The 14,701-nt window shown below is 44.5% G+C and overlaps 1 protein-coding gene across 1 annotated transcript in view; it reads right to left on the bottom strand.

Moving 5' to 3' along the window:
* Window positions 1-2,253: 2,253 nt before the first annotated feature.
* The window catches only part of OXTR (oxytocin receptor), an 81,069-nt gene continuing 68,621 nt past the window's right edge, over window positions 2,254-14,701 (bottom strand). The window contains exon 2 of the mRNA XM_082264833.1: window positions 2,254-3,061. Within this exon, the coding sequence (XP_082120959.1) occupies window positions 2,811-3,061 (251 nt within the window). The 3' untranslated portion in view covers window positions 2,254-2,810. The remainder of the gene's footprint in view (window positions 3,062-14,701) is intronic.

Raw genomic sequence — 14,701 nt, 5'->3', positions numbered from 1 at the left:
AGCGCCGCCGTACCGTACCGTACCAAACCGTTCCTACACTGTACCATGCAGTGGAAAAGCACAAAAGCGAGCCAAACCGTTCGGTTCCATGCAGTGGAAAAGCGCCATAAAATACTATGACAGGGGTCTACAAATGTTTTAAAGAAAGGGCCAGTTTACTGTCCTTCAGTAGGGCTGGATTGTGCCCAGTGGGAGTAAACAATGCCCGTTCTTTGCTGTTAGGGGGAGAAAATAGTTGGTGCCAATGGGAGGAATAGTGCCCCATTGCTGGTATCAGTGGCAGGAATAATGCCTCAAAGGCCAGATAAAGGCAAGCAAAAGGCAGCAGTTTGGAGACCAATATACTTTGATATCAATTTTAGCAGGGGCTCTATTGGAACTTGTCCCTATGAACATTTTTCCAAGGGTTCCTTCAGGGTTAAAGGGTTGAGAAAGAATGCTCCGGTGATGTAACTCAACCAATCAAGCTGCAAAAAACTAGAAATCTGTTGTGTGAATATTTTACCAATAAATCCAAAGTTCAGCCCATTAATTTTTTTTAAACCTGTGATGTCACTGCTGCCTCAGATACAAGTCCACCAAGCTAAACAGTTTCCTTTACCTTGGGCAGGCCACCATACATTTGAATGATTAACTGCATTCTTAAAATGCCTTGGATCCTTTAATATGTCCGGTCAGTTCAAGCAAATTTGCAAATATATCCTTTTCACGTTTCCCTTTCTCCATCTGTCCCCTGAGAGCTGTTCCAGAATTTCTTACATTTCTGCCAGTTCAACTTTCCTGCCTGATGGCTGAAGAACACAGGAGTAGTTGGATAAGAAACGGATCCCTGGGATCCTTTTTAGATGTGCATGCTTGTAGCTGACAGTCTCTTATATGCTATCAAATTATAACATCTGCTTCAATTGTAATATATTAAGCTTCTTTTCTAAGTGTAGTGTTAACCAAAAAGTATTTTTTGATGTCACATTTGTAAATGCTTGATTAACTATATCAGCCTTTCTCAACCAGGATTTATTGGAGCCCTAGGGTTCCTGCAGAGGTTGCTATGGGTGCCTTGAGAAATGACCAATTTCTGCCTCTTGGGTAACCACTGACATCAATCATCTTTTTAGCTTAAGCCTCGTACACACGCACCGATTGTTGGCCGTAAATTTTCGGCCAACGTCCGATCGGCCGATTGTCGGCTTGTTAGTACGATGCTTCCGACAACCGACTGCGACTTTTCGGCCGAACAAAATCTGGTGTGCATGCTATAAAATTTTTGTTGGCCGTCAACAGAACGGCCGATTGTTTGTCAGTCAGTACAGATTTCGGCCGACAAAAATCAGATGAGCAAGACTGGGCATGCTCAGAGAAGAAAAAACACACGGAAAGTAAACCATCACGTGACATCACTTCTGAAGTTGGCCGAAAAAATTAGTGTGCAGTCTAGAGCACATTTCAACCAACACAACAACACTGGACAAAAGTCGGCCGATCGGTCGGCCAACAGTCGGTGCGTGTGTACGAGGCTTTACTCTAATGGGGGATATGCTGAATTAACACAAGGAGCAATACTTCCCGCCATGACCATTAAGCTAAAGTACAGTGAGCCTAGATGTAGCAATTACTAGTAGGGGTTCCCTGAGACTGGTTAGGTATTTCAAGGGCTTCTCCATTGTTAAAAAGGTTGAGAAAGGCTGTTTCAATTATACTGTTTTCATTAACTCCAAAGCAATGATTCTTATCCTCTTCATACTTGTTAGCAGAAGCATAACTAGAACCTTCAGGGCCCGGTGTCAGAAACCATGAAGGTCCCTTTCCATTGGTCCAGGAGCCCTTTCCATTGGCCCAGGGCCCTTCCCACTGTTCCGGGGGTCCTTTACTCCCGTCAAAGGCCCTTTTTAAGCCCTGGTTCACACTGCTGGGACTTATCATACGACTTGCAACACATAGAGGGGGGATTTACTAAAACTGGTTCACACAGATTTTGGTGCAGCTATGCATAGAAACCAATCAGTGTGCACCAGTTTTAGTAAATCTCCCCGATGAAGTCAAAACACATTCAATTCAAGGGGTGCCAGCTTAATGAATGTGACAACATTGCTGCAATTTAAACGCTATAGACTGCAATGCTAAATCACAAAAGTGGCAAGCAAATCGCAAGGAAGTGGCAAGAAGGTTGCACAACTTTGGGGTCTCAGCAGTGTGAACTGAGGTCCTTTTACATGTTCTGCAGTGGCCCCCTACTCTCCATCTTGGGCCCCCCCCCACGGTGGCAGAATGCCAGATTGGGACCTTTGTGACCCTGGTAGTTCCGCCATTGCCTGTTTGCATTCTGGGACCCTTCGGATATCCAAAGCCTGGAAACCAAGAATATCTAGCAGCTATTACCAATGGGCAACGGGAATTCTCAAGGTCCATGCACATCTAAAGGAAGCCTGGAAAACTTTCTTTTTACACCTGGATACCTTGTGTCTCCTCTCCAGTCGCCCATGGCTTCTTTGTGTTTCCTGCAGGGATTTCAGGGACCTCCTGCTATGTATAAAAGAAGAAACTTATTCTCAAGACTGCAAACTGTTGGCATTGATTGAAACATTTAAAAGAAGCCACATAACAGTCACATGTACTGTTCATCCAGAAGGTGCACTTCTCTATACATTCTACTCTTTAAGTCTCCTGTCTTGCCTCTCCTCTTAGGAATGGAGTCATCATCAACTTGACAACAAGGAGGAAAATCCAGTGTCCCCAAGGCTTTGTCCTCTTTTGTGTCCACCATCATCACCACCTGGAAAACCCAACCTAGTACAAAGTTGGGTGGAAGTGGGTCACACTGTCGATGGCTGTGTGATGCTCTTTTGGCTGGAGCTCTTCCGACTTAAGACGAATGTTGAGGAGTTGCTCTTCCTGCTGGCGCTTAGGTCGCTGCCCTGCTGCTTGGACTTCAGGTACTGTGCCGAGCAGCAGAGAAAACGCTGTAAGAGGTCGTGGAAAAGGTGTCCGGTGAACAGCATGTAGATCCAGGGGTTGCAGCAGCTGTTCAGGCTCCCCAGGAGCATGGCGATGATGAACAAGGAGGCTGCGAGAAACAAAGAAAGAGAATACGTTTGGTTAAAGTAAGAGAGGCAAGGCACATAGTCAGAATATTAGGTGGTATATAGATATAACGCCACAAATGAACAGAAAGAATACTGAGGGGACCTGGCTTTCCAATCATGTTACGGTAGCACTAGCCGCCTCCCACCCCCCAACCCCCCCCCCCCCCCCCCCGCCCGCAGAAGTCCAGTCGCTGCTTATTTTGGCCTTTTTTCGACAACTCAAAGCATATACAGCCAGGCACACAGAATTTTAAGCATTCTTCGTTTGGCACAATAATCAGTCTTATTGGAATTGTTGTTGGAACAGGAACTTGGGTAGGGATGGGGGGCATGAGTACCCCAAAATTGTAGAACTTGAAGACTGCTTCTGGCTGCTCTGTACAAAAATGTAGGTTGTATTGTACAACCTCTGGCTGCACTGTATATTCTTTTGGCTGTCTTGTACAGCTCCCGGCTGTACTGAGCACACTTTAGCAGTATTGCACAACTCCTGGCTGCACTGCACTTGCTTGTAGGATAAAATACCCCACAGTCACTCTCTGTATAGCAGGATCAATTACCCACTCAGTTTCAGAATGGTTGGGCTTCCTCCCACCAACTCCCTGCAGTCTCTGATCCAGGCTCTCTTTGGTAGGCCCCCACAGCTAAGCCTAGCTTGGACCTGGATGACTTCAAAGGCTCCACCGGCATCCTGCACAGGGGTCTCCTCCTGAAGGACTGGACCCAGGAACTCTGCACCTTGGCTGCCAGGCCTCAAAATAATTATGCCCCCCCCCCTTTCCTTCTGGGTAGACCTTCCCAGGGATTGGCTGGAGTTCCATAAATATTCAGGCTATTTGTCTCTCACTCCCACTATACTTCTAGAAGTCTTTAGAAATTAAATTAAATTTACTGGTGCACATTATATATGATTGACGTAGGGAAAAACAAATTTTCCAATGACAACACGGACACAAGGACATTTGTCCTTCCAGTGAAACTACCAATGCAGGGAATTTTTTATTTTAGTGACACCACAGATGCAGGTGCATTTCTACCCAAAACCCTGCTCACCCATAGTGCAGTGACCGTGTTTTAAAAATGTTTTGAAGTTTATTGTTTTTTTTTTTGGGGGGGGGGGGGTTGCAGGTAGCTGGTCTTGCCTAGGGTGCAGAATAGTCTAGCACCGGCCCTGGTCAAAGTCAACAATCAAGAGAAGACTTCACCAGAGTGAATACAGAGGGTTCACCACAAGATGTAAACCATTGGTGAGCCTCAAAAACAGGAAGGCCAGATTAGAGTTTGCCAAACATCTAAAAAAGCCTTCACAGTTCTGGAACAACATCCTATGGGCAGATGAGACCAACATCAACTTGTACCAGAGTGATGGGAAGAGAAGAGTATGGAGAAGGAAAGGAACTGCTCATGATCCAAAGCATACCACCTCATCAGTGAAGCATGGTGGTGGTAGTGTCATGGCGTGGGCATGTATGGCTGCCAATGGAACTGGTTCTCTTGTATTTATTGATGATGTGACTGCTGACAAAAGCAGCAGGATGAATTCTGAAGTGTTTCGGGCAATATTATCGGCTCATATTCAGCCAAATGCTTCAGAACTCATTGGACGGCGCTTCACAGTGCAGATGGACAATGACCCGAAGCATACTGCGGAAGCAACCAAAGAGTTTTTTAAGGGAAAGAAGTGGAATGTTATGCAATGGCCAAGTCAATCTCCTGACCTGAATCCGATTGAGCATGCATTTCACTTGCTGAAGATAAAACTGAAGGGACAATGCCCCAAGAACAAGCAGGAACTGAAGACAGTTGCAGTAGAGGCCTGGCAGAGCATCACCAGGGATGAAACCCAGCGTCTGGTGATGTCTATGCGTTCCAGACTTCAGGCTGTAATTGACTGCAAAGGATTTGCAACCAAGCATTAAAAAGTGAAAGTTTGATTTATGATTGTTAATCTGTCCCATTACTTTTGGTCCCTTAAAAAGTGGGAGGCACATATACAAACTGTTGTAATTCCTACACCTTTCACCTGATTTGGATCAAATACCCTCAAATTAAAGCTGAAAGTCTGCAGTTAAACCACATCTTGTTTGTTTCATTTCAAATCCATTGTGGTGGTGTATAGAGCCAAAAAGATTAGAATTGTGTCGATGCCCCAATATTTATGGACCTAACTATCTCCTACTCTGTCCAACAACCTACAAAGCCATCCACGACTCTACCCAGAGATATATCACCAAACCCATCTCAAAACACCAACCAATTGGTCCTCTCCATTCCTCCCAAGACCTCCTGCACTCTATCTCCCTTGTCACCTCTTCCCATGCTTGCCTCCAGAACTCCTCCAAAGCCTCTCTAGAACTCCTTATCCCAATCTAATAAATTATCTCCTACTCTGTCTTACAATATACAAAGCCACCCACAACTTTGCCCCAAGATATATCACCAACCTCATCTCAAAACACAAACTGTCCTTTCCATTCTTCCCAAGACCTCCTGCTCTCTATCTCCGTCATCACCTCCTCCCATGTTTGCCTCTAGGACTTCTCCAAAGCTTCTCTGGAACTCCTTATCCCAATCTATTCAACTAGCTCGTACTCCGTCCAACAACCTACAAAGCCATCCACAACTCTGCCCAGAGATATATCACCAACCCCATCTCAAAACACCAACCAAACCGTCCTCTCCATTCCTCCCAAGGCCTCCTGCTCTCTATCTCCCTTGTCACCCTCTCCCATGTTTGCCTCCAGAACTCCTCCAAAGCCTCTCTGGAACTCCTTATCCCAATCTATTTAACAATCTCGTACTCTGTCCAACAACATACAAAGCCATCCACAACTCTGCCCTAAAATATATTACCAACCTCATCTCAAAATACCAACCAAACCATCCTCTCCATTCCTCCTAAAACCTCCTGCTCTCTATCTCTCTTGTCACCTCCTCCCATGCTTGCCTCCAGGACTTCTCCGGAGCCTTTCTGGATCTCCTTACCCCAATCTATCCAACTTTTTCCTACTCTGTTCACCTTTAGGAGATCCCTAAAAACCCATTTGTTAAGGGAGGCCTATGCTACCTCAAATAAAATGTACTTTAACTCTCTCCATCAGCTTTTGTATCACTTGACTTTCCCTTTTAGATGGGAAGTTGTAACCAGCAGGGCCCTCTGATACCGTTTGGTTCAAATTGTATTGTAACGGAACTGTCTCACTCCATTCTGTAAAGCGTTGGCCCTTTATAAAAACCTGTATAATCCTGTATAATATTAATAATAATAATATTAATTGTGAGATGGTCTAAACAGTCCAACAGTTCTATGACCAGCTCCACTCAATGGAATATAATTTTTTTTTCTTTTAAATCAGCATACAGAATACAAAAGGCTGTCACAGGTACAAAACATGACATAGGAATAAGATCTACATTCAATCTAGAGAATAACAAGAGAGCGTAACGCTCGCGGAAACATGTCCAAGGTCAGCTATCTGCAGAGATTCTTCCTAGAAATACAACCCTCCAGGGGAAGATATGAATATAAAGAGCACATAATATTTGCAGTTATTGTTGCTCCGGGGCTTTGTATTTGCAAACAAAGATTAGAAGGCATTAATGAATGGTGATAATAAATCTGCACGTGGATTAGACTGTATGATATGCTGTTTGCAGGAGGATTTATGTGCGTCGTGTACATGTGCGGTCCTCCATTATCGTGGGGCCATCATAAAAACCGTACGTCAGGCCCAAAGGTGGATTCAAACCTGAACAATGAAAGTTTGTATCTGATTAGCTGCCCTGGGAAAGCAATAACATTTCTTATCTTATGAGATCCAGGAAATGCAGGGCACAGGCGCTCCTCAGATAATCCTATGGCCCCTAATGTGAAAAGGTTAAAAGCGTAAAATGTTACATAAACAACAGTTGGCTTGGCTACACACGTGAGCTCTAAAATCAACTTGTGATTTGGCCCTGCATGGGTCACGGTTCGCTTAAATGCCCCCTTGTATATACTCAGCCCCTTTTACTCCCTGCCATTCCATTCATCCAACAGAGCAGCCTTGCTCAACCTTTTCTTACGTGGGGGAACCTTTTCAGGTTTCATAATTTCCCTGCTAATAATTGCTATATCTACAGCTTAAAGTAGTTGTAAAGACTCAAGGTTTTTTACTCAAGGTAAAAAACCTTCTGTGTGCAGCAGCCCCCCTAATACTTAAATGAGCCTAATCTTCCTCCAGCCCTGTGATCGGGAGCCTCGGCTCTCCCGGGTCTCTCCCTTTCTCATTGGCTGAGACAGTCAATAACAGCCAGTGAGCCAATGAGGAGAGCGGGCGCAGGGCTGAGCCGCACTCTTGTGTGTGAATAGACACACAGAGCGAGGATCTGGAGCCAGCCTGCTCGGGTGCCCTCATAACAAGCTGCTTGCTATAGGGCAGGGGTGTCCAAACTATGGCCCTCCAGTTGTTCAGGAACTACAATTCCCATCATGCCTAGTTATGTCTGTGAATGTCAGAGATTTACAATGCCTCATGGGACATGTAGTTCCGCAACAGCTGGAGGGCCGTAGTTTGGACAACCCTGCTATAGGGGCACTAGGCAGGAGTGAGGGGCCAGGAACGCTGGCAGGGGACCCAAGGAGAGGAGGATCGGGGCTGCTCTGTGCAACGCCACACTAGGCAGGAGGGAGGGGCCAGGAACGCTGGCAGGGGACCCAAGAAGAGGAGGATCGGGGGTGCTCTGTGCAACACCACTGCACTGAGCCGGTAAGTATGGCAGGTTTGTTCTTGAAAAACAAAACTAAAAAACTTTAATATCACTTTAAAGTACAATGGTGTGTTGGTCTGTTGGAAGGGTGCATCTTACATTGGTGGTCAGTAGAGATGAGCTTGGGTTCAGTCTAAACCCAGAAATAAGCTGCCATTATTGGGCCAATGAGCTGTGAACTGGAGATTCCCCAAAGGGGTGGGGATGACATAATTTACCCAATATGGACACATGACCAACCATATTAGGTTGGTGATCTTGACCTAATATGGCCATGTGCCCATATTAGGCCAATAAGTTTTGATTTCGAAGAACTTGGGTTCAGACCAAACCTATAAGCTCATCAAGAGTGGTCAGTTATTTCCCTCTTACAGATAACTAATAAGATAATTGAGATCAATAATTACAATCTAAGTGGTGCAATTTGCACATTGCTCAAGGAACCACTAGAGACATTTCGAGGAAACCTAAGGTTCCGTAGAACCCTGGTTGAGAAAGACTGCATTAGAGGGATGTGAAGATATGGAGAACATATCGCTTATTACTCTTCTCCCCACAACCAAAGGTGCTTGAGCAGCCCATTGTCACCACTAGAGGGGCAACTGGAGGGTCCTTGGAGTTCTGTAAGCCTCAACTAAAGTAATTCAGAGCTAAAACTGGGCTCTATGACTTGAATCCTACAGGCAAAAAGGTCAGAAGAGAGGACAAAGGAAGGTCAGTATGAGCAGCTTGAAGAATTTAAAGGAACCTGTTGCCTTGCCCTCCATAAGCAAAGCACAGGCCCACTTTAAATTGCATACAAAGACGAGAAGACCTGGCTGGAAATCGGAACTCCTCATTCATCCCAAAGGTGTTCAGTAGGGCTGATGTGAGGACTCTGTGCTGGACACTCCAGTTCCTCCACAGCAAGCTGGTCAAACCATGTCTTTATGGAGCTGGCTTTGTGAACAGGGACAAAAAAAAAGCCTTCCCGAAACTGTTTCCACAAATTTGGAAGCTCACAATTATCTAAAATTTCATTGTATATTGAAGCAATAAGATCACTGGAAACACCTGAAGTCCATCATGTGGAGGGGGATCTATAGACTTTTGGTCAAATATATGGGTAGGTGTCCACAAGCTTAGGCCTGTTCAAGACAGCAGCACAAAGGACACATATTAATGGCAAGCAATCAAAAATAATCTGTTCATTGTAAATTGATATTTGATTGGTTACTATGGATTACTGCACTGTGCACAACCCTTTTTATCTCCATAAGATAACAATCTACAACAGCACTCTACATTGACACTCCCTTGTCAGTGCCCTATAGATGGCAGTGCCTTTCTACACACGGAGGTTTGAGCACTTTTTTTTTTCAATCTCCAAAGTGCCAACAGGGAGTTCCGAGAAAGCGTTAAATGGAAGAGAACTGTACAGCGCACGATTTCCGCATATAAATATGTAACCACATAATTAATAACAATAAAGCAGACCGCTGTCTAATATGCATGTACAGAGAAGGACAAATGAGGAGCATAATAAACTAGAATTAGGTGACAAAGTGGTGGCTGGTAACTGATTTTTAGACGCATTTAGAGAACACGTATGGAAAGCATAAAATCCATGACCCAGATAATCATTAAAACTAGTGTATAGGGTGTGTTACTCTCGTGCGATTAATATGTGTATCTGCCAATAAACAAGCGCAGCACCAGTTACCTACCAATCAATGAAACTAAAGTTCTATATCAGAACTCTGAACAGAGTGAAAGAAAAACTGAGTTCCAGTGTTAACAAAGGTTATTAAATGAAAGTGCATCCTAAGTCAGGATTAGTTGGGGTTAGCTGGCTGAGGGCAGGGGAGGACTGGGCCAGGGGGCAGGGAGGCAATTGCCCCCTGGGCTGTTCTGATGCCCTGTAAAAAGGCTGCACCACTTCTGCCACAGACATGCCTAAAGGATTCCTGGAGAAGAGAAATAAAAAGTCCTCACCGCTGACCTACTCAGTGTGGGATGAAGACAAGGACAGAACGCAGCCAAAGCATGGATGGTATAAACTGTGTCTGAGCAAAGGCCGGTTCCATGACCCACTGGAGGCTCTCCTCCCCCAGCCAGCCCCAACCAAGCTGTCCCAGCTCCCCCCAATCATCCCCTGCTGGCCAGGTTGGGAACCCAGATTTGGCCAGTGAGTAGAGAGTACCTGGAGCAGAGGTTTTGCCTGGAATGGGTGTCAGGAGGGGGGCCGAGTCGCTGCACCATGGGCCTCTGGCTTGTATTTGCCCCCTGGGCCAAAAGTTGCCAGTCAGCCCCTGGCTGAGGGAGTTAGTGGTGGAGTGGTGAGGAGTTAGTTGGTTGAGGGAATTAGTAGTGGAGTGGTGAGGGGTTAGTTGGCTGAGAGAGTAGTGGTGGATGGAGTAGTGAGGGGTTAGTTGGCTGAGGGAGTTAGTGGTGGAGTGGTGAGGGGTTAGTTGGCTGAGGGAGTTAGTGGTGGAGTTGTGAGGAATTAGTTGGTTGAGGGAGTTAGTGGTGGAGTGGTGAGGGGTTAGCTGGTTGGTGAAGTTAGTGGTGGAGTGGTGAGGGGTTAGTTGGCTAAGGGAGTTAGTGGTGTAGTGGTGAGGGGTTTGTTAGCTGAGGGAGTTAGTGGTGGGGTGGGGTGGTGAGGGGTTAGAGGGTTGGGGGAGTTAGTGGTGGAATGGTGAGGGGTTAGTTTGTTGGGGGAGTTAGTGGTGGAGTGGTGAAGGGTTAGCTGGTTGGGGTAGTTAGTGGAGAAGTGGTGAGGGGTTAGTTGGTTAAGGGAGTTAGTGGTGGAGTGGTGAGGGGTTAGTTGGCTGAGAGAGTAGTGGTGGATGGAGTAGTGAGGGGTTAGTTGGCTGAGGGAGTTAGTGGTGGAGTGGTGAGGGGTTAGTTGGCTGAGGGAGTTAGTGGTGGAGTTGTGAGGAATTAGTTGGTTGAGGGAGTTAGTGGTGGAGTGGTGAGGGGTTAGCTGGTTGGTGAAGTTAGTGGTGGAGTGGTGAGGGGTTAGTTGGCTAAGGGAGTTAGTGGTGTAGTGGTGAGGGGTTTGTTAGCTGAGGGAGTTAGTGGTGGGGTGGGGTGGTGAGGGGTTAGAGGGTTGGGGGAGTTAGTGGTGGAATGGTGAGGGGTTAGTTTGTTGGGGGAGTTAGTGGTGGAGTGGTGAAGGGTTAGCTGGTTGGGGTAGTTAGTGGAGAAGTGGTGAGGGGTTAGTTGGTTAAGGGAGTTAGTGGTGGAGTGGTGAGGGGTCAAGTTTTTATTACTTGTCAATGACATGTGAAAGTATTCCAATTGGGCAAAAAGGCAAAAAAGTAATATATACTGTATTACGCTCACCTATATAAACTACAGGACATTTTATAAGGGACACATCTAAAAAAAAAAAAAAAAAAAAAAAAGCTGCAGGTAACATGAATCAGGGCTTTGCCCATTGGCTGCCGTCCTCCCCTTAAACAGGATATCAAACACAACGTCCAATCTTATAAAGATCTTACGACTTCCGTGAGTTCCCCGACCACCTAACAATATCATGGGTAATAAGTCAAACAATGTAACTGAATAGGAGCTGATAATAAATGACTGATAAGGTGTGTGAGGCTCAGAGCCAGGGTTGTTTGGAAAGTGGTAGGCTTTAAATAGAACTCAGAATAGATGTCCTGTTTCCCACGAAAGGGCTGGGTGGGTGATTCTAGATATTCGGCAAAGATAGGCAAGAATTGGGCAACAAGCTATGCTCTCCCCCCTTCCCCGCTATTATTTGCGTATCCAAATAAAAAAGGCGACATGGCATAATAGATTATTCTTCCACGCTGATAAAATGTAACTCAAGTTTTATTGGGATAAAAAAACAATCACAGTCCAGCTGAACTAAATACATTGTATTTTAAAAAGCAGATCCTTAAATATAAAATGCTCAAACCAGAGTAGACATTCAACTATGTATCAGATACAGGCTCGCCAAATATCGGTGACTTCTAGCTTCAGGACTAATTAACCACTTAAGCCCCGGAAGATTTGGCTGCTGAAAGACCAGGGGGTATTTTGCAATTCAGCACTGCGTGACTTTAACGGACAATTGTGCGGTCGTGCGACGCTGTACCTAAACTAATTTGACATCCTTTTTTTCCCACAAACAGAGCTTTCTTTTGGTGGTATTTGATCACCTGTGCGATTTTTTGATCATAAACAAAAAAATATATACAAATATATATATATACAAATATAAACAAAAAAAGAGCGTCAATTTTGCAAAAATAGCAATATTTTTCAAATTTTTTTATATGAAATTCCCCCCAAAAAAATGTAAAAATCTAAATTTTTTAACATTTTCGGCCAATTTGTTTTATGCTACATATGTTTGGTAAAAAAAAATCGCAAAAAGCGTATTTTGATTGGTTTGCGCAAAAGTTATCGCGTTTACTAACAAAGGGAAAGATTTTTGTCATTTTTGTTGTTTTTTTTTAATGCGTAATGGCGGCGATCTGCGATTTTTTTTGCGGTACAGCAACATTGCGGTGGACAGATCGGACCCTTGACTGACATTTTTGACACTTTTGGGGTTACCAGTGACATTTCTACAGTAATCAGTAATTTGGCTGCTGAAAGACCAGGGGGTATTTTGCAATTCAGCACTGCGTGACTTTAACGGACAATTGTGCGGTCGTGCGACGCTGTACCTAAACAAATTTGACATCCTTTTTTTCCCACAAACAGAGCTTTCTTTTGGTGGTATTTGATCACCTGTGCGATTTTTTGATCATGCGCTATAAACAAAAAAAGAGCGTCAATTTTGCAAAAATAACAATATTTTTCAAATTTTTTTATATGAAATTCCCCCCAAAAAAATGTAAAAATCAAAATTTTTTAACATTTTCGGCCAATTTGTTTTATGCTACATATGTTTGGTAAAAAAAAATCGCAAAAAGCGTATTTTGATTGGTTTGCGCAAAAGTTATCGCGTTTACTAACAAAGGGAAAGATTTTTGTCATTTTTGTTGTTTTTTTTTAACGCGTAATGGCGGCGATCTGCGATTTTTTTTGCGGTACAGCAACATTGCGGTGGACAGATCGGACCCTTGACTGACATTTTTGACACTTTTGGGGTTACCAGTGACATTTCTACAGTAATCAGTGCTATACATATGCACTGTTACTGTAAAATTACACTGGCAGTGAAGGGGTTAACTTTATTTGAGAGGGAGGGGCTGTGTGTGTCCCTAGGGGCGTGATTCTAACTGTGATTGGCTGTGGCTTGAGCTGTAGGAACAATGATCAACGGTCCTACATAGTAGAACCGTATGATCATTGTTTCTACACAAGGGGAGAATGACAGGCGGCTTGTTTACATTAGCCGCCTGCCTTTCTCCCTCTCCCCCGACGATCGCTGAGTGACCGGTGGACATCGGGTCCGCCGGTCACACGCGCGGGGGGGTCCGTGACCGCGCGCTCGCGCGCCGGCGGCGCGCGCTCGCTCCCCAGAGCCTCACAGGCTAGTGACGTATATATACGTCACACTGCCTGTGAGGGGCTGACCGCCGCAGTATATGTACTTGCGGCGGTCGGCAAGTGGTTAAATCAAAAGAAAGAGAAAAATAGAGCCGCGTGTAAAGTTTAAAACTTTCTTACAGTTCTTTTAATATGGATCTCAACAGATAAGTTGAGAACCATTTTTAGATGATTCCTCCATATAGATGATTCCTCATTCTATTTCCAAGAAGTATATCCACCGCGGACCCTTGGATACCTCAAAGTTGCATTTGGTTTAACGACTATGATGGGAACATGACCAACAATATTCTTCAAATTCTTATCTAAGACGCCAATGATTCCTTAATAAAGCTTTCCATTTTACTCAATGGCTTCCATAATGTGTCACCAGTTTGACATCACTTTGGTTTCTTGTTGGTCTCAATAGTTACTCCTTCATCACCTTACAAGCTTTATTGAATCCTGCACTAATAACTTTGTGACTTAACCCTAGACACAAAGTTATTTGAATAAGATGCAATTGAGCTCGTAAGGTGACAAAGGAAGAATTACTGAGACCAACACAAGAGGGTTAAAAACAAAAATATATTAAACAGCTGAGTCATTATGGATGCAACTGACCTCAATTAAAGTGTAACTAAAGGCAAGACTTATTTTTTTTAGTTTTGGATAGAATGGGGAGGGATTAGACCCCTTGTTTTTACTGCAATCTGCGCCCCGGTTAAGGAGACTCACCCTCTCTATTTGTCCTGTTTACCATTATCATTGAAAGTGAAAGTAAAGCTGCCAAAGATGGATCGGCCTCCAATTTTGTGCCCTTCCCTTTCACTGCCACTTAGTATTTGGGACAGATAGCCCATTAGCTCCCTTCTTACGAAATAGGAACGTCACCTCGGGCCTCGCTCCTCTTGCATTCGAATGGTGGTCCAACAAAGGCTTTATGCTCATGGCGGACCTATGTGGGAATGCGGTCTAAACAAACCTTGATAGAAAAACACCAAATGCTAGACCCTGAACATTTTCTATACAATCAAAGAAAACATTAGGTGCATGCTTTATCTCACAAATAAGATCTTGTAACTATGTCCCCTATGGAATATTTATGTCACAAGTATGAGAAGATCTGTGGTCATATATCTGAAATATACACTATTCTAACATACACCTCGGCTAAGCTGGGCTACATGGCCAAATGGGAACAGGACATCCAGTAAAGCCTTGAATTTGAAGATTGGCACTCAGTTGCACTGGCTGCTTCTAGGTCACTCATAAACACTTCCATTATTCAGGCAAACTACAAAGTACTGCTGAGATGGTATTTGGTGCCGGCCAGATTGGCTACTTATGTCCCTGGGAGTTTCGTCTAATTGCTTCAGGGGTTGTGGTCAGGAAGG

The sequence above is a fragment of the Pelophylax lessonae genome (genome assembly GCF_965119305.1).
Source record: "Pelophylax lessonae genome assembly, chromosome: 8".
In the NCBI taxonomy this organism is placed as follows: domain Eukaryota; kingdom Metazoa; phylum Chordata; class Amphibia; order Anura; family Ranidae; genus Pelophylax; species Pelophylax lessonae.
The sequence above is the reverse complement of the archived record's forward strand: the minus strand, read 5'-3'. Positions and strand labels throughout refer to the sequence as shown.